This window comes from Phodopus roborovskii, unplaced genomic scaffold (genome assembly GCF_943737965.1).
Source record: "Phodopus roborovskii unplaced genomic scaffold, PHOROB, whole genome shotgun sequence".
NCBI classification, from domain to species: domain Eukaryota; kingdom Metazoa; phylum Chordata; class Mammalia; order Rodentia; family Cricetidae; genus Phodopus; species Phodopus roborovskii.
This window is the reverse complement of record NW_026126469.1, coordinates 32,796,553-32,814,877: the sequence shown is the minus strand read 5'-3', so window position 1 is coordinate 32,814,877 and position 18,325 is coordinate 32,796,553. Positions and strand designations below refer to the sequence as shown.

General features: G+C 39.2%; 1 protein-coding gene across 16 annotated transcripts in view; it reads right to left on the bottom strand.

The window, feature by feature from the left end:
* Cd47 (CD47 molecule) overlaps window positions 1–18,325 on the bottom strand; it is an 812,520-nt gene that overhangs the window by 764,200 nt on the left and 29,995 nt on the right. For 10 of the 16 annotated variants that reach the window (XM_051191581.1, XM_051191583.1, XM_051191587.1 and 7 more), the window contains exons 4-8: window positions 10,536–10,643; window positions 9,318–9,410; window positions 8,257–8,349; window positions 6,639–6,731; window positions 309–340 (exon numbers count right to left, since the gene is read on the bottom strand). In XM_051191581.1, the coding sequence (XP_051047538.1) occupies window positions 309–340; window positions 6,639–6,731; window positions 8,257–8,349; window positions 9,318–9,410; window positions 10,536–10,643 (419 nt within the window). Of the gene's footprint in view, window positions 1–308; window positions 341–4,858; window positions 4,904–6,638; window positions 6,732–8,256; window positions 8,350–9,317; window positions 9,411–10,535; window positions 10,644–18,325 lie in introns of all 16 variants that reach the window. The other 6 variants (XR_007834958.1, XR_007834957.1, XM_051191592.1 and 3 more) reach the window with 2 other exon arrangements.

The window sequence follows — 18,325 nt, the reverse complement described above, 5'->3', positions numbered from 1 at the left end:
TCATGTCAAGCAACATGTGGGCAGACATGCTGGGATCAATTTCCTTCTCAGACACTTGCAAATTCTGGATATATAAACTGAGTACTATCTTACAGGATCATTTCTCCTATCTCATAGGTATTGAAATGTCCCAAGTCTTACAACAGAATAAGGCCATTCAGGCACAGGTCCCAAGATGGCTTCAACATCATCTTAATTGCATGTCACATTAAGCAGAGAGCCAAAAGCGTTCAATATTCCAATTACCAACCCCTCATTTTAATCCATCAAACAATCATTCTTAATTAATTTAATAAGCTTGAACTTACCCTAGGAGGTTGTATAGTCCTCTGGTTGGAAGCTGGTATAAATAACAATATAAATTCAATAAGTAAGGTAAATAAAGCAATAAAATACTTAAGTTTAAGATAACATGTTAAGGACCAAGACCAGAAAGCTCTGGCAAAGGAGTTCTAGCTTTCATGGTCTGTTCGAAAACTACAGAGGACTCTTGATCACATACATTGACAGGAGAGAGGAAGCCAGTAAGATGCCTATAGCAACATAAACAGACTTGGTCATGTGCATGTGTCTCTCTCATGTCAGTCACCTGTTATTCATCATGCTAGAAGATGTTGTCAACTACCCTGTCCTAGCAGGGTCTCCTCTCTGCTATTTCTCAACCAGGAGGAACAGAATGTGGCAATGAGTAACTTCCCCTGAAGACCTTAGCACCCTGCTCTCATTCCTAGTCTAGCAGCCTTCTCTTCCTTTCTCTTCTTTCCAGTCTTCAAAGCTCTGGACAGCTAACAGACTAAAAAAAGAAAACATGATGATCCTGCCCAGCTTAGAATCATCCAAGAAAGTTAACTTCAGACCAACCAGGGTCTCTTCTGTGTATTCCTCCTTAACATTCTGAGTTGCTCCCTTTGCTGCTTCTGAAAAGATCAGCTAATGAAGATTCAGGAATAGGGGGCATGAACTAAATGACAAGAGGAAAAAGAACAACTTCGGATTGGTAAGAAAGAAAACGTTCACATAAAACCAGGAAATCATAGAGCAACCAAAGACAGAATTTCCCACATGGCCAGTATCCCAAAGACATGGGAAACATGACCAGCGACATTCTTTCAGTGACTCACTATTCTTTTACTAGCTATACTTTCCTACTAGCTATAATTTCCTACTCCACCACCTATCTCAGTTCAAGAAATCCAAACTTCTCAAAATAATTTTTACAGTACAAACATTCAGAGAGCAACAGAAGATTGCATAACATAGTCTTAAGATGGGCGTGAAGCAGAATCATTTCCAAGTCATGTGGACTTCTGAGAAACAGGGTTAGGGCTTTTAAGTTCCACTGAAATCCTACTGGCTTAGCAGACAAAGATCAGCCAAGGACAGCCAAGATCCCCTGCCCTGCCCATGCAGACTCAGCAAGCTTCTAAAGCGGACTGGGACCAGGCTTTCTCAAACAAGAAAACTGCAGCTGACAGGCCACCAAATACCACATTACCACTAGAATTAGAAGAGGAAAAAAATAAAAACTAGAAGAGAACTGACTATTGCCAATTCTCCTTAAGCAAAACTGTTCTAAACGATAATCCTTATACTCAAAGATAAATGTGGTTCCCACCTCTCATCAAAGAACTTTCTTTCTGAAGCAAATGGAGGTGATTACAGAAAGGAAAGTCTGGTCAATATGCAGAGAACAACTGACTATTGGGTGCTCAACCTCAAGGGATTCATCTACATCATAATCCCTATGCCTAAACTTAGCAGAGAACAATTTAGCTTCATCCCTATACCTACATCTTAGCAGAGAACACTGGTGCTCAATCTCCACTGATTGTCTACAACATAATCCTTAAATCTACAGCTTAACAAAGGACAACTGACTACTGGGTACTCAACCTCTACTGATTCATCTACAACATAATGCCTGTGCCTACAACTTAGTATGCAGCTTAGCAAACATCAAAGGAGAGGAGGCAGAAAGACTGTAAAATCAGGTGACTAGGATGTTTGCTGCACCATTTTATGTAATGACACTTGCCTATAGTGTCTTTTATATGACAGGGAAGTTGCACCCATGAAATCTCAACAATATGGTTGCTTAAACTGGACCTGCACAATGACAGTTATCAGTTGGCATGACAACATGGAAGAGAGAAATCTTACAGGCTTTTGCCTAAATTAAGAGCTACAGGCATCTCATGACTGCTGAGAGAAGGAAGATCAGTCTTCTCTGGGGATAAGGCTTCTGCTAGATGACCAAATCCCAAGGAATCAGACAGAAACAGATATAGGTATGAGCAACACTAAATGAACCCAGCAGGCTGTGCTTATAAATTTACAGGAGTGTGTGCGCGTGTGCGCGCGCACACGCGCGCACGCGTATGTGCGCATGTGCACACGCATACATACAGAAACACAGTGTTTGACTCTGATAAATATATAAATATCTCAGTAGAGATATTCTTCCCAAGCTGCTCTAAATTAATTCACTCACCATAAGCAATGATACTGTAAATTACTGCTGAGTTCTAAGTTTTATATAATGGACATGACTGACTAATGAAAATGAAATATAAATCAAATTTTGAAAAAATAAAATAGGGATCTTTAAGAGTGCAGTTAAGATAGCTAACAATGAAGATGGCAGGGCAGGATGCCAGTGACTGTAAGGGACAAATGAGCATCAGCCAGTGCTCTATGCTGAGAGGAATGGGATGGTACCATTGTGCTGTGTCCTACCAACACCTAAACTGCAATCTAGCCTACTCTGTGAACCCATCTATGTACCTGTCCTCATGAGCCCTATGTCCTGTGAGAACCATGGTGGCTTCAAATGAATGACCCTCACTGTGCTGACACCCAGGGAGGGTTTGTTCCTTGCATTCAAACAGAAAGGTAGCCAACCTCTTTTTAGAGAGATAGAGAGTGAAGTGAATTGAGATAAACCACAGCAGCCCTAATAAACTTAGCTGAGCTAGAATATTCTGAAGGACTATCATAGACACTGAATGTACAATTTACAAGTACCACCCCCTGTATATAAAGTAAAGGAGCTATCTAAATATCTGATTGGTAATAGGAAGGGTGTTGTGTTCCCTCTAGATTTAAAACTCCCACCATCCCACAGAGAAGCTCCTCAGTTCAAGGAGTAAAAAAAATCAAAATTGCTCTGGCAGTCCACAAAAATAATTACATTCACTAGGCTCCTCCCTCTGCATGCTGATATGAGCATCAAAGACTTCTGGGAATCACTCTTAGGCGGAGCTGCCTCAAAGAGACTCTGCCCAAACAAGCCACCTGGAAGAAGCAGGTCTTCTGAGCTGCCTGGGAGGAGCTGGGATCAACTGAGCTAAGTGCACAGGATACTCCAACCCACTGAGCTGCCCAAAGGCTGTGTAGGGTCCCAGTTTTCACTGGGTGTTTGTCACCCATGCTGGTTTTGATTTTGAGACATTCCTGATCCTGAAAGTAACCCCAATGAAACTCACTCACTGGTTCACCAATTTGGATTTGGAGGCTCTCCCTGTTTTCATCTGCCATTGTTTTTCTATACGGGAAGGGGAGACTTTTTATCTCCCCAGAAATACTGCATAACATTTTAAAGTTATATTCATGCTCATGAATGTGTTCATTGTAAATAGCACTAAAGAGTGTTCTGTCGTGCTTCTACCATCCTCTCCACTAGCACACTAGCACATGGTGGCTGCTAAGCTCTCATTTTCAAGTCTGATTTGCCTAGCTCATTCTGAAACAGAACTATAGGCACACTATATGCTATGAAGGACACTAGTAAATCACCATCCTTCGATGTTATAGAACTAGCTGTACTAGAGTTAATTGTATCTGAGTTAATTCTCTAGTGGGGATAAAAATCATGTGATAAAGAATGGGGATGATTTGTCCCTATCATGTGTTGGCAGTTGGCATCATCAAGAGGCATTGGCAGTTAACCTTTTTTTTTTAATCAAAAGTTTTAAGCATTCCTCCACACATTTGCTTTCAGTCTTGTAATGATTCTTGGTATGTTGCTCTCACTCTGAAATACCTGACTACAGGCCATAAATATAGTTTCTGGCTTTCAATTCCTCAAGAACGTTTTTTCTAGTGATTTATGAATAGCTTATAAACAATGGACAAGGAAATGCATCTGAATAAACACACACACAATATATGTGTGTTTCTGTATCATTTCAGAATATCTGGGATGTGGTGGCAGGCATGGTTCTGATTACGGCCAAGTTGATTTGAACCACAATGGTTATACCTGCTCATATACTGCACTGAGTGGTAATGGCTTTGGAAACAACTCTTGTGCCATATAGACTAATGGCTTCAGGTGCCCTTCACAGAAATGGCTCTGCTTTAGGGAGCATAGTTAGCTCCCATTAATCTTTCTTATGTGCTCATATTAACTTATTATAATTTTCTGACTTCATAAAATTAAAATCCTTCTCATAAGAAAAAATAAAACATAATTTAAAAATTATATTTTGCCATAGAAAGCAAAAGTTAAAACCATATCCCTTAAAATTGCAATTAAGGCTACAAATTTAAACTCAGAAATAATGAAAACTATAAGTTATCATTCTCACAGGGACATTAACTCCCTTTAGAAAGAGAACTATTTTTTTTTAAGTATGTGAGAATTTTATTGCATTTAAATCAAAAGTCACCCACTTCTACAATGGTGTCTGCAATGATCAGGAATTATTTTGGAAATACAACTTTCACTTCCTGATAAAAACGCTCAAATTTGCAGCCTTAATCTGCATATGTTCAGATTTATACAGTCAGAACACATAAGCAAAACACATTCATTGTCCTAGTCTACCACAGTATCTGAAAAGCAGCCATCCTGTACCTTTTCTTCTTGCTTTTCAACTGACCGAAGGTGTCTCTCTCCACTCTGGGGTCAGACAAGTTGATTTGAAAAGTTAATTTATGATAGTCTCAAAATGTCAATAAAACTGGGCTAAATTCTTAACTTATATATAATATATTCATCTAGTAAACTATCATAATGATAAAAAACTTTGGGTACTTTGATTTCACCTTTACCACAATAATGTGCAATTACAATGGCTTTAAGGCTTCACAGGGACATAAGCCATGGAGTAAATTTGAGAGCAGAGGCAGAAGTCAGCCACTGCATGTTGGGAATTCTCATGGCAGCTACACTGGCATCACTCATGATCAGCTATGGAAACCTGGGAACAAAAGGATGCTTTCCAGATAGAGAGGAAAAAATAAGAGCAAAGAGCTGACCATCAGCCAGAGACACTTTTCCTGGTGCATTGGGGTTACATGAATACTGCAGGTCACATACTGTTCTTAGCATTCATGGGAGCAACAAAATCAGCAGTGTCAGCCTTCAAGTCCAGACACAGGCTGATTGGAAGACTAACAAAAATAGAATATGCATCAGAAGCATCAGAGTCAACTCCTGAGCGCCAGCCTGCTACAGATGTTTTGGTTGTGTTCTGTGGGTTTATGTGGTATAGTGTCAGGAAAATTCAGTGAGCAACAACCAATACTTATGAACACGAAAAACTAAAGGAAGGTAGACTTTGGAGTATTTTCATTGTTTACATAAAAACATTAACCAAAGAATACACACACACACACACACACACACACACACACACACACACACACACAATATAGTACGTCAAATTTCATGATCAGAAATTAAGAAATGAAGTTTGGAAGTAAAGGCAAAATTGCCTTGAAAGTCTTATATAAATAGTATGAAACATTTATTGACTATAATAAACTTTTGTATTAATTTTTAGAAAATATTCATCTGTGAGCACATTGGAAATACTGATTTGTTCAATGACTTAAATTTTGATTTTCTTGAATTTGCTGTATTTCACACACACACACACACACGTATGTATGTATGTGTATGTGTGTGTGTGTGTGTGTGTGTGTGTGTGTATATATATATATATATATATACATATATATATATATATAAATCAAACTAAGGGAGACTTACATAGATATGGCTGGGGACAGGTGTGGCTTAGGTAAGGTACATTCTAGTTCAGATACCACAAAAAGTACACGTCTCTGTGTATACATGTCCACAATAAGAATGCAGAATCCCAGAGTTGAGACTGGCGGTTAAACACCAAATGGTGAGTGCAAGTCCACACTTTCCAAAAACTGATTTTAATTGCAGTAAAATCTTGAATTTAAAGATCTCTTTTAATATACTGTTTTTTCACTGGAAGTGTTTTTAAAGTAGTACATTGGAAGTCATCGCACATTAAATTATATATGTGACAGGTTTTAATTTTCAGTTTCTGTCCCCTCAGGGGTGTCGTCTCTGTGTGTAAGCAGTGCACACAAAGAATAGAGGGACAAAGAGCTCTACAAGGGGATCCTGGAACAAAGAATGGACCTTTCATAATAATTTAAAAGGTGTCTTCTTTTGGTTATAAAAATAAGTTCTATACTTTGTAATGTACAAAGCCACTTTCTTTCTTAATTTGCAACTCAAACTGCATGAATACACATGCCTCCTCCCTCATTAATTGCCATCTCTCCAATCATATTTTCCCATTTTTGGAGACATCAGTAGAGTTATATATCTGAAATTCTTTGCAGAAGCTTAAAAAGTAAGATTAACTTACCGACAAATTTCATATAAACTAGTCCAAGTAGTTCTGCTAGAGCTATGATACCCAACCCTGAAATCAAAAGGGGGCCATGCACTATTTCGCAAGCTGTAAAACAAATGAAATTTTGTTAGAAATGCATATAGAGTAAACAAATTTTAATTTAAAAGAATCAACAATAACTAATAATGTAAAGTTTTTTTCTTTTGGTGTATTTGTTGGTGCTACCTTCCCAAGTCTGTCGATTTGCATACTAGGCAAATGGTGCTACAGCTGATTTACACCCTGGCATACATACATCAGCTTTAAGGACAGTATTTCTTATTCTAATGATCAGTAAAAACTTCACCCACACGTATACTATATAAGAACATCTTTATTACTAACAAATAGCTTAATTATTAAAAAAAAACAAAACATTTTAACATAGTGTACCCTTATCATATCAAGATTAGTGAAAAATAGTGTGTAAAGTCCAAGGTTTCAATTGAATACAGGCTGGTCATTTGACAAGTTCTCCCACAAATATGGGCACCATAGTTGGACTGTTAGAACGGTCATCTCACAGGCCATACATAGGCAACATTCTTGTTACAAAGGGGGAAATACTATTTATTTATATATGTGAGTATATTTGTGTGCATCTATGGGGGCGGTGTTGAAAAAGAAAGGCTCACAATTCCAAATGCTGAAAAATATGCAGAGATACAAACTCATCGCTCCCTGATAGTGTTACCAAACAAGAGTTTGCCAGTTTGCTACAAAAAATTAGCTGTACCTTACCACACAATGCAAAAATTACAGCCCTTGGTATTCAGCCAACTAGAGCTGAAAATTTATATCCACACAAACACATGCTCACTGATGTTTACTGTAGCTTTATTCATCTGTCACAAAAAGAGGAAAGCAACCCGGATGGCCCCTCAGTAGGTGAATGCAAAATATTAAACACATTATGGCAACAATATTTTTTTCAGCACTAATGAGCTATCAAGCTATAAAAAAAGACATGGATGAAACTTAAGACTTATTTAAAAAGGAAGGAAGCCTGTGTGAAAAGGCACAAGCATGAGCTCTGTACTATGTGGGGACAAGACTCGGGCAATTCTCACACTATAAATATAGCTCTAAGGCATTTCTGAAAATGCAAAACTATGGGGAAAGTTAAAAGGTCAGTGATGTCTGGGGTTAGGGAGAGGGACAGATGAACAAGTAGAATAATGGGGGTTATTCCATGTGATTCCACAATGGGCATACATGTCACTGCATATCCATCATAGAACATTTGTCACAGCCACAGAATGTACTGTAGGACACCAATAACCAACCATGATGTAAGCTATTAATTTGGGTTGGTAAGGATGTCTCTATGCTGGTCCACCCACTGTACTGGTGTGAAATGCCAAGGGATGGGGGTGGATGGGGAATAGAAAAAGGGTAGGGCATATGGTAACTCTCTGTACTTTCCACTAGGTTTCTCTATGAATCCACAACTGTTCTCAAAGAAAAGGCCATACAGTTTTTTTTTTTGTTTGTTTGTTTTTGTTTTTAAGAAGATAAGACAAATGGGAAGAGGAGGTAAGAGCTCTAACCTAACTGAAGCAAAAATCAGAAACATAAGAGTGTGACTCACCCATGATGCAGAGACACAATCCAACCAAAGCAAGGACATAGCCCAGCACTTGAGTGATCAATATGGCAATGGTGAAGGAGGTCATTCCGAAAGCTGAGGGAGAAAAAAGGACACAATAGGAACGTGTTGAGAACACTGATGCAGCAATTACTCCTACTGGCATCTGACACTCTCAAAGATGGACTGCCGTCCCTCATCAGATGGCATGTTTTCCAGCTAACCTTTCCACAGTAGTGTCAGCTCCAGATTCACACATTCTTCAAGCTTTTATTGTCAGTCACCTCAGGGGGACTGGAAGGTTTTCCTTTTCCTTTTTTTTTTTTTTTTTAAACCAAATTTTCGAAACAACGTTGTTGTGACGTTTATAAACTGTACAGTATGAATGGCTTGTTATGCATGGCTTATCACATGCACACAACTGTTCTGGGGGTAAAAATAACACACAAACATAACCTCTGTGCTGTGTGTGTGGACAAGAGCTGTGGTTTTCTAACTAACCTTTAAATACAACCAAGGCACCGAAGACTCAGTGATAAATGAGACACTTTAACAATAACAAAAATGTCCCTAGCTGCACAGAAACGATATTGATTATAGTTGCAACAGCCATACTTTTCAGTATTGCCAATAACAGGAAAATATTTTTCTAAAATTTGTGACTTGTAACCTCATCTTTTAGAACCAATCTTTTTATTGCATAAGGTTAAGTAAAAGAAAAAAAAAACTGCTTTGAAAACTGACTAACAGCTACAAAAAAATTAAAATTAGAATATGAAAATAACCATTAAAAATTATACAGCACACTTTAAAATTATGCCAATTCCATCAAATATGCAAGATAATTGCTTTTCATAAAATAATCATTGAGAAGACCTAGCAGCCTAAAAATCAATCTGTATGGGAAACGCTGTTAAGAACACAATGGACAATAAAGCAACTTTTATTGAACTGTTAAAACCATACAAGAATATTTACATCAATAGGCAAAAATCAGAGTGTAAGAACAAATACTCAAACCATGTTTTGGAAAACAAAACAAAGCAAAAAGAACAAATACTCACCGGTCATAAACACATTGTACTGAAGTAGTATTAATGTTCCTATAGAGATGACAATGAGACCAAGTCCAGAAGCACTCTTTACAGGGTTTTCTCCTGTTATAAATAAATATATTTAAAATATTTTCCTTACCTCCTTCTTTGTGAAGTCACATACTTACTCTATTAAATGTTTTAATCTCAATGCTACATTATGCACTGGAAAGGCTTGAAATGTTTTCCACCAAAGCACACAAAACAAGGAATTCTTGTTTTAACATTTAAGGCCAAGCTAGAGGATTTGTATCTCAACGTGTTGAACTCTGCACTTAGCTTTAAGTCTTTAACTGCCTTATGAAATTCCAGATGATAAGCTTGCCCTCGCCTTCCACCATCCATTCATCCCTAGTATTCAGCCTGTCCCCAAGCCAAATCAAGTGCTCTTTCATATTGTCTCCTGATTTCATCACCTCCCCAGCCCTGGATGTAAACACAGCTGCCAAATCTGTTCTAAAGATGCTCCTGTGCGGCTGTCTCCCCAAGAAACTGCAGAGGAGTTCTGCAGTCTGCCGTGGTGAGTTCCGGCCTTTGCTTTTCTTCCCATCTGCCCTCCACCACTATGTCCTGTTCATACTTCAATCTCTCAGCTGCACTAACTACTTCAGAAAGACATAAGTCCCATGTCCATGTCCATCCCCACATCTTAGCCAGTGGAGCCTGCCTCCACAGCGGACACACTGGGGGCCCTGGTTATAGTCCCACCTTCCTGTTCCTAGAAACTACTGGTGCTACCTCATGTGGCAGAATGGGACTAGAATATTGAATGGGAAAAGATGTGCTACTAAGCCAAAGATGTGGAAGGAAGCTCTTACCCGAACTGAGTGAGTACCTGAGTACCTACTTCCTGACATGAGTCAGTGGAGAGGGGAGAAGGGAGAGCAAGCTCATACTACTCAGCGGACACAGGGCAGGAGCAGGCAGTCACAGGGCTGCTTTACTAGCCCAGGAATTCTAAGGACTGCCTGTAAACAGTAGAAGCTAGAACAGGCATGGCAAGGGCTCTTCCCCAGAGGGGACTTCAGCGCTTGAGAGAGACTCCAGGTCCTTCAGAGAATTTCTATTGCTTGAGACCACATCATTTGCCACAATCTTTCACAACAGTCCTATAAACCAATACACGACCTCTTGGGATGCCTCTCACATCAGCCCCGAAGCCCTGATCCCAATACCCAAGCCTCTTACCAGGGATGAGAAGAATAGCTCCAACAACTACGATGACAGTGAGCACCAGCCCAGCGACCAGCAGCAGAATGATTCTCTTATTCGTTCGAGTGGATTTATATTTAAGTGCTTAAAAGAAAAACAAAGAATTACATAACCCAGTCACACGTGATGCCATTTTTGTAACACATATGTGAGAGAGAAACTGGCAACTATTCATATATGAGTAACCTCAGAAGCATAATTCCTTATCAACAAGCTACCCTAACCCATGTATTTTTGTAAGTCGTGGCTATGTAAATGAGGATGCTGAAGGTGAAGGTGACATTTTATTCCCGCACTTGATACAATAAAACTACATATAATAGGCTTTCTAAATTGAAGCATCATTAAACCTTTTTCATTTTCTCTCCTAGCAGTGGATCTGTGCATAGAATGTAGCAGAATCCCTGCACCCCACATACTAGATGCCAGTAAGAGTTCTCCCACTTCCCTACCAAAGTGTTTTCTGACCTTTTTAATGTCCCCAGAGGAGCAAAATCACCCCAGATTCATAGCACAGCAGAGGACGAAAAAGCTGATAAGATATCACTGCTTAGAGAGCAGCACTGAGAAAACAAATATCCGTTTTTAAAATTTAGTAAGACACCTAGAAGTCAGGTTAATTTAATTTGAAAATGGAGACAGGATAAACATTAAACATCCTTGTAAAATCCCTAGGGGCGGGGATGTCTAAAACTCTCAACTAAGACATAGAAATAAAAACACTGCCAGGTTTCAAGAGGCAGACATCTCTGGTCCTGATGCAGGTTTATCCTAGGTGTTGCTACCCTCTCTGAGATCACATGTAGTCATAGGCATCACAACATTTTCTCTTGGTATCTTTTGGCCTTTTTATTTGGTTAATGTTGAAATTATTTTTTCACAAAAAAAAAAAAAAAAAAAAAAAAAAAAAAAAAGAAGGAAAGGGAAAGAAAAGGGGGAGAGAAAAAGAGAAAGAGAGAGAGCGACCATGAAAGGTCACCTGAAATCAGATAAGAGAGCTGCAAGATGTGAGCCTGGGATGCTTCTGGTGCCACCTACACACTGATGTCCTGCTTGTTGGCCCCCAGAGGGCTGTGCTGGTTTGAATGAGAAGTGCCCCTCTTAGGCTCATACACGAACCCTTGGTGGTGCTATTTGGGGGAGGTAATGAAATGTTTAGGGCATGGAGCTTTGCTGGAGGTAACAGGTCACTAAAAGCAGGCTTTAGGAGACTGTAAACTCTCCCCACTCCCAGCTCTCTCTCTCTGCTTTGTGTCTGATGCTGAAGATACGATCTCTGCTTCATGACTGCCATGTGTTTCTGCCATTATGGACTTTCCCTTCAGAACCATCTTGCCTTTAAATTGCTTTTGGTCATGATATTTTATCACAGCAACAGAAAAGGAACTAATACAGTGGGGAATTATTTTAAATGTTGTATTTGCTTTTAATTTTCTTCTACTGAAATGAGGAGCAGATTAAACATAACAAAATTGGGAAAGTACTTAGTGACCATAATAAAAATCTATCATGAAGACACCTGAGGATTTACTGCTCTACAGTTCTAGCATCTTTCTTTCTGTTGTGATGAAACGCTTTCCAAATACACCTTAGGAGAGGAAAGGGCTTATTTAAGTGTACTGGTTAGTCTATCATTGAGGGACATGAGGACAGGAACTCCAGCAGAAACCACCGAGGAGCACTGCTTGCTGGCTCATGCTTAGCTAGATTTCTCATACAGTCCAGAACCAGAGAATAGTACTGCCCGCAGTGGGCTCGGCCTCCCATATGAATTATCAATCAGGACAGTTCAGCACAGGCCAATCTGACCTGGGCAATCCTTCAATTGTCCCTTCTCAGATGACTCTAAGCTGGGTGTCAAGCTGACAGACAGTTAAAGCTAAGTAGGATAGCTTCCTTACCCATTCTTTTGATTACAATCTCAGTACTAGTCACTTCAGGGGGAAAAGTGATAGCTCACAAAGCAACGATAGTCCACAGAGCTGAGTAACTGCCACTCTTAGGAACCGGAGTCCCTGAGCTTGGGTGTAGCTGGTTGCCTCTATTCAGCTGTGGAACCAGTCCTACCCCTGCCTCCTCAGGAGGAGGAGTTTTCACAGCTTCCCTACTTTCAGATCTCAAATACCAGCTAGAAAGACACTGAGTGTTTGGGTCACAAAAGACAAAGCCCTATTTCAGGAAAGCAGACACACATGCTTCTCAAGGCATACATCTCACTTTCCGTTTAAGCCCATATATACTGCTACCTAAACAGGGTATGAAAACTCTGCAGAAGTTGCAACATAAAAGCTGTTTCAAATGGGCCACACAATCAATCAAGCATTCATTAGAGACTCCTAGGTTTACTACAAAAAAAGAGCCATTAAAAGTAAGAGTTTAGACAACACATCAACTCCAGCCCTTTCAGGCTTAGCAGGCAGAGCTGCCAAAAGGAAAATAATGCCAACAACAGCAATAAAAATATAACACCACAAAATATTACATCAAAAGCTCTTTTAAGTAATCTATGTGTTGGTAACCTTAGTTCTTGGTGATTGGTTCAACTACTATTTTCCAGGCTACATATTTTTGTTTGTTTGTTTGTTTTCCTTAAACAGTTATTGTAGCAAATACATTACTGGGTCTTAAATAATTTCAGCCAATGGGAGGACATCTGTGTTTTCTTGAGGAAATGCTCAGAGGAAATCTCTTCTGGCTTATATCCTTTGCTCACAATGGCCACATTCAGACAGGCCCCACAACAGGGCGAGAAGGTACCTGGTTGACCCAGTTATCAGTGTTTTCAGTGACGAGATTCCACAGAACCCAACGATTCAAGGGTTTTTGCTGGTGATTTCTTCTTGTTGAAAGCAATTTCCAAAACATTTCAGATAAAAATAATTTTAAGGTATTTTTTTTTCTTTTTTTGAGACACAGCTTCTATGTAGCTGTGGCTGTCCTGGAAATCTCCTTATAGACCAAGATGGCCTCACATTACTAAGATCCACCTGTCTCTGCCTCTTGAAAGCTAAGATTAAAGGTGTACGCCACTACACTCAGGTTAATTTATTTTTAACTGCAGGCTTTTTATCAAACTTCCTAGTATTATTTTGGTTACTTAGCAGAATAATCCATGTGATTTTAATAATGTGCCTGCTTTTTAAGACCCCCCCCCCCCAGCTAAAACTACTGAAACCAATACTTAAAGTACATAAGAAATAATAGCACTTAACACGTTTTTTGGTTTTGTTTTGTTTTGTTTTGTTTCTGGTGACAGAGTCTCACCATATAGCTCTAGATGGCCTGGAACTCACTTTGGGATTAAAATGTGTGCTATCATGACCTGTCCAGAATTTATATTTTTAATGAAAAGTTTATAACATTACTGTCACCAGATACAAGAAAACTAAGTATCAGGAGAAACCATACCAAATGGTGATACTCCAGGAGAGCACCACTTTGCCTGGCACAATGTGACAGTATTAATCATAACATTAGGTATTCTTCTAATTCAAATGTATACTGTATAATTTAACATCATATATAATATAAAACAATTAACTCTATCAGGCTACATCTCCCATTAGGTAGCTTCATTCACAATTTTTTTTGCTATATGTGTGTACTCTGTAACATATCCTTTTATTAGTCCATGTCTAGGAACAAATAGCAGATTGCTGTATTTGACGAGAATTGAGTAATTCCAACCCAACCAACCCATGAAAGGCAGAGATCTAGTCTCAGTTTCTTGTGTTCTAAACCTTCCAGTGAACAAAGAAATCTGTATGCTCTTCCAGTGACCTGAATGAGGGTCTATTAAGAGCAGACACTTTTTTCCTGGTCTCTGCCACTGACACAGAGCACATATTAAGATGGCATCTGACTTGTGGCTGATAAAACAGCATAATAATCAAGTCAATTTAGGCTTAAAAATAAAATCTATCATGTTAAACTTTTACGAGACTCTAAAAATGAGATACAGAACACCCACAAAGGCACACACAGACTGTACACTACCCAGAAAAACCCAAATGTTTGCTCAAAAGACATGACATTTGGACAGCCCCTAGCTGTGTGACTATGGTGAAGAGACAGGAGGTAGATTACCGAGATAAAGAGTAAATGATAAAGGAAGAGAAAGAAACCATCAATTTAATTATTATAGTGTTTTTTTTTTGTTGTTGTTTTTGTTTTTCTGATAACTCTGGCAAAGTAATTTAGAATCCTTTAGCATCCACTGGGCTGTAAACTAATATTATTTCCACTATAACTTGATCGAGTACATATGATAACTTTAAAAAATGAAAGTAAAATTTCATTTTTTAAACACACACACGGATGAAGGCTTGTAGAAATGGTACTGGAGAAAAATGAACTGCCATGTATAAAGTGTTTACTTGCCATGAGTGAGCAAGTTGACCATAATAGATCCCATATTCCGGCCAACTTCTCTGATGAAATAAGTTTATCAAGATGAATACTACTAAAGATCATACTCCCTGTCAGTAGGACCTAGAGGAAAATAAAAGCTTTTTTTATGGCAAATATTTGAACACAACAGAGGGGAATGTCTAGCAGACATCTACTGATGACAAATTACTCTGGTTCAAGATCAGTGATGTCTGGATTTTGAAAGCATAAAGGAATTTGAAAGCATAAAGGTGATTACATTCCTATAAGAGTTAAATGCTATGCTACAGCTTGGCCCAGTTCCTCTTACAGTAAAGTCAGTGAATGACTCTACGGCTTAGGGATCATACGAGCACTATAGGGAAAGGATTAAGTCCAACACTGTTGAATGAAATTAAACTTGGTATTTATGATTAGGGCCACAAACCTGGCCACAGATGAATTTTTTGGTAATAATTTTTATCAGAATGATACTTTGTTTTCTTGCTTGGGTAGAACTCTCCACTTCGATTTAGTGTTTGTCCTCATTTCTTCAGAATTATTTTTCCTATTCACTGAGAAAAATCTCTATCCCATCACTTCTTTTACATGTGCTTCCAAGGCCTTGCCACTGGCATAAGCTAGGCTCTAAGGACTTAGTGAGACCTCAAGGCTCTTGTGATGAACAACTGTTTTCTTTGAGTTTCCCAACAATGATCTTCATAGAAACATTTTCTCAAATACTACCAAGTGATAATCAAAATATCTATGGGGCAATATTAAGTAGGGACAAGAAAGAAAAAGAAATTAAGCCTGTCTAGAATACACAAAAATAAATCTCAGAAGCCCTGACTTTATACAGTTCTGACATGTATGGATTCCATTGTTTACTTGTATAACTCAAGTCCTCCAAATACAGTTGGAAGTTTCATTACCAAGTGAGTACTTCACAAAGTATGCTTCATGCTGTCTTTAATCCAAAAATCACAATACAATATAAATAGCAGAAGTGTCATCATGTCACAACCATTGAAGACTGTGAGTGACAGTCACTGATTGCATGCTTATTCTTCAGTTAATGCACAGACGGCCATGTGTGTAGTTATAACTCCTCATCTCCCAGTGATAAACCTACAGGACACTCTATAATACATTACCCCCCCTGCCCAAAAAAAAAAAAAAAAAAAACAAAAAAAAAAAAAAAAAAAAAAAAAAAAAACTGGGCAAGAGAGATGAGATGAGAGAGCCAGGAAATAACAAGTGTGGATGCTGGCTGGCTGTGAAATTCAGACCATAGCAAAGTACCAGAAGAGCCACTGTGGGGATGGCAACATGACCACAATGGAGGCAGCTCAAGAGATAGCCCAGCAGCTCAGGGAAGGTGAACTCACTGACATGAACCATGTGACAGCGAGGACATCCCTTAGGATGTGACTCTGCTAAACAAACAACAACAGAAATATCAAATAAAAAGTTCACCACAGAACGCTGAGATGTTTCATTGAACGAATGAAAATGAAATGTAGCAAGCAAGCTGATACGCACTAAAAAAGACAGCCTGAGTTTTTACCAGGGGATGCTTCCTCTGTTCCCAAAGTTATAGGGCAAAACCAAAATCTTTCAAACCTCAATACTTTAAATACTGAATTTTAAATAGTCTGACTCTCCATGCAGTAATTATTAACTTCATTGATATTTTAATTTTCCAAAAACTAGGAAAGTTTTTATATTGTGAAAGATTTTTGCATAAGACAGGTTCTTGCTATGTAGCTCTGTTTTGCCTGGAACTTGGTCTGTATAGTGCCAGGAACACAGGACGGCACCACCAACCCAGCTTGTTTTGACAACATATTTTGAAGGCCACTGTGTGATAGTAATTTTCCTGCCTATTATCAAGACTGTTTCGCAGAGCTCAGCTTCCATGGTCAGGTTCATGGCCATGCCGCTGAGTGCAAAGCAAAGGACCACCTGTGTAGGACAAGGGTTAAAAGGAAAGGAAAACGAAGAGCAGATAAGCCTGTGACAAAGAACTGTGGACAACAGCCAGCTCTTTATATAAGCCTGAAAGAACTACAATACTATGCGCAGCACTTGAAAGGACCTATCAGCCAGCTAAATGTAGGAAAGAACTCATGCTACCTCTGTGTAGATGGAGAACCCTGAAAATCAGGCAGGAGCCTGTCAACAGTGTGAATGACTGAGCTGATACAAGATAAGGGATCTTAAGGTATCTACTGCTGTGACCAAAAGCAATGTGTGAAGGAAAGGGTTAGAACTCTCAGGTCACACTCCATCACCAAGGAAAGGCCACAGTTGTCCTGAGCTGTGGTTCAAGACACAGCTTTCTGTAAAGGAACTGTCATTAAAGGTTTAGGTTTCTTCTCGAAGCACAACAGATTCACATGCAGAGCCAGAGAGACCACTGAGAGAAATGTCCTGAGGTCAAGTACAGGGTGGAAAGTTAAAAAGAACTAGAAAATCAGAAAGGAAAACTCTTGGGTCTGTGTTATCATTGGTGTATGATCTCACAGATGAGATAGCAGGTTAGAACCAAGGAACCTTTTCCAGGGTGAAAGTGACTCATTGAGTGAATGAGGCTAAGTACAAGATAGGCAGTTGGACTATCTTGACTGCAGTGATAGACATGAGGTGGTCTCATAGCCATCAGGAATGAACACTCACTTCCATACCTCAAACCTTTAGGTCAGTGCCCAGCAGTCACCAGACACCCTGCCAGTACGTACTGGTGGAGAAAATAATCAACTCATGAAACCAACATTCTATTCTACTACTAACAGTCTCATAGGCTCAAAGTGGTACACTAGATACACACCCATCCACTCTTCCTGCAGATAAATTCAAGACAGGCAGACAGTTTGATGGTTAATAGTCCAAATCCAGGATTGCCAGGAAATGGCTGGGTGACTGTGGACAAACTGCCTGCCTCTTATCTTCAAAATAGGAACAACAATAGTCACGGGACTGGCAGAGTCCCTGTGGGAAATAAATGGTGGAGAGCACTTGGCACAGTGAGTGGTGGCTCCTCAGAGCAAGAGTCGCGCAAAATATTCAGCCGCTATTGTAATAACTCAGCTTTAAGTGTGAGGCATGTCTGAGTGAGTCAAATACAAAGGTTCTTCTTCCACATGCCCACTATTGCTCTTCCTCAGGCTCCTCCCTTTTTAAAGATGGCCCAAAATCAAATATTTCCCTTATACATTTTTTAGCTTCATAATGAACTCTTTAAAAATGCAACTGGTATAATAGGAACATTAACAAGAATGTCCAAAATCACTAGTACAACACATCAAATTAGCGAAGGGTTTTAGAACAATAACTCTGTCAGGACCCTGAGAACGGTGGACAGGTGGACATTCTCGTCAGTGGTAGCAGGAATT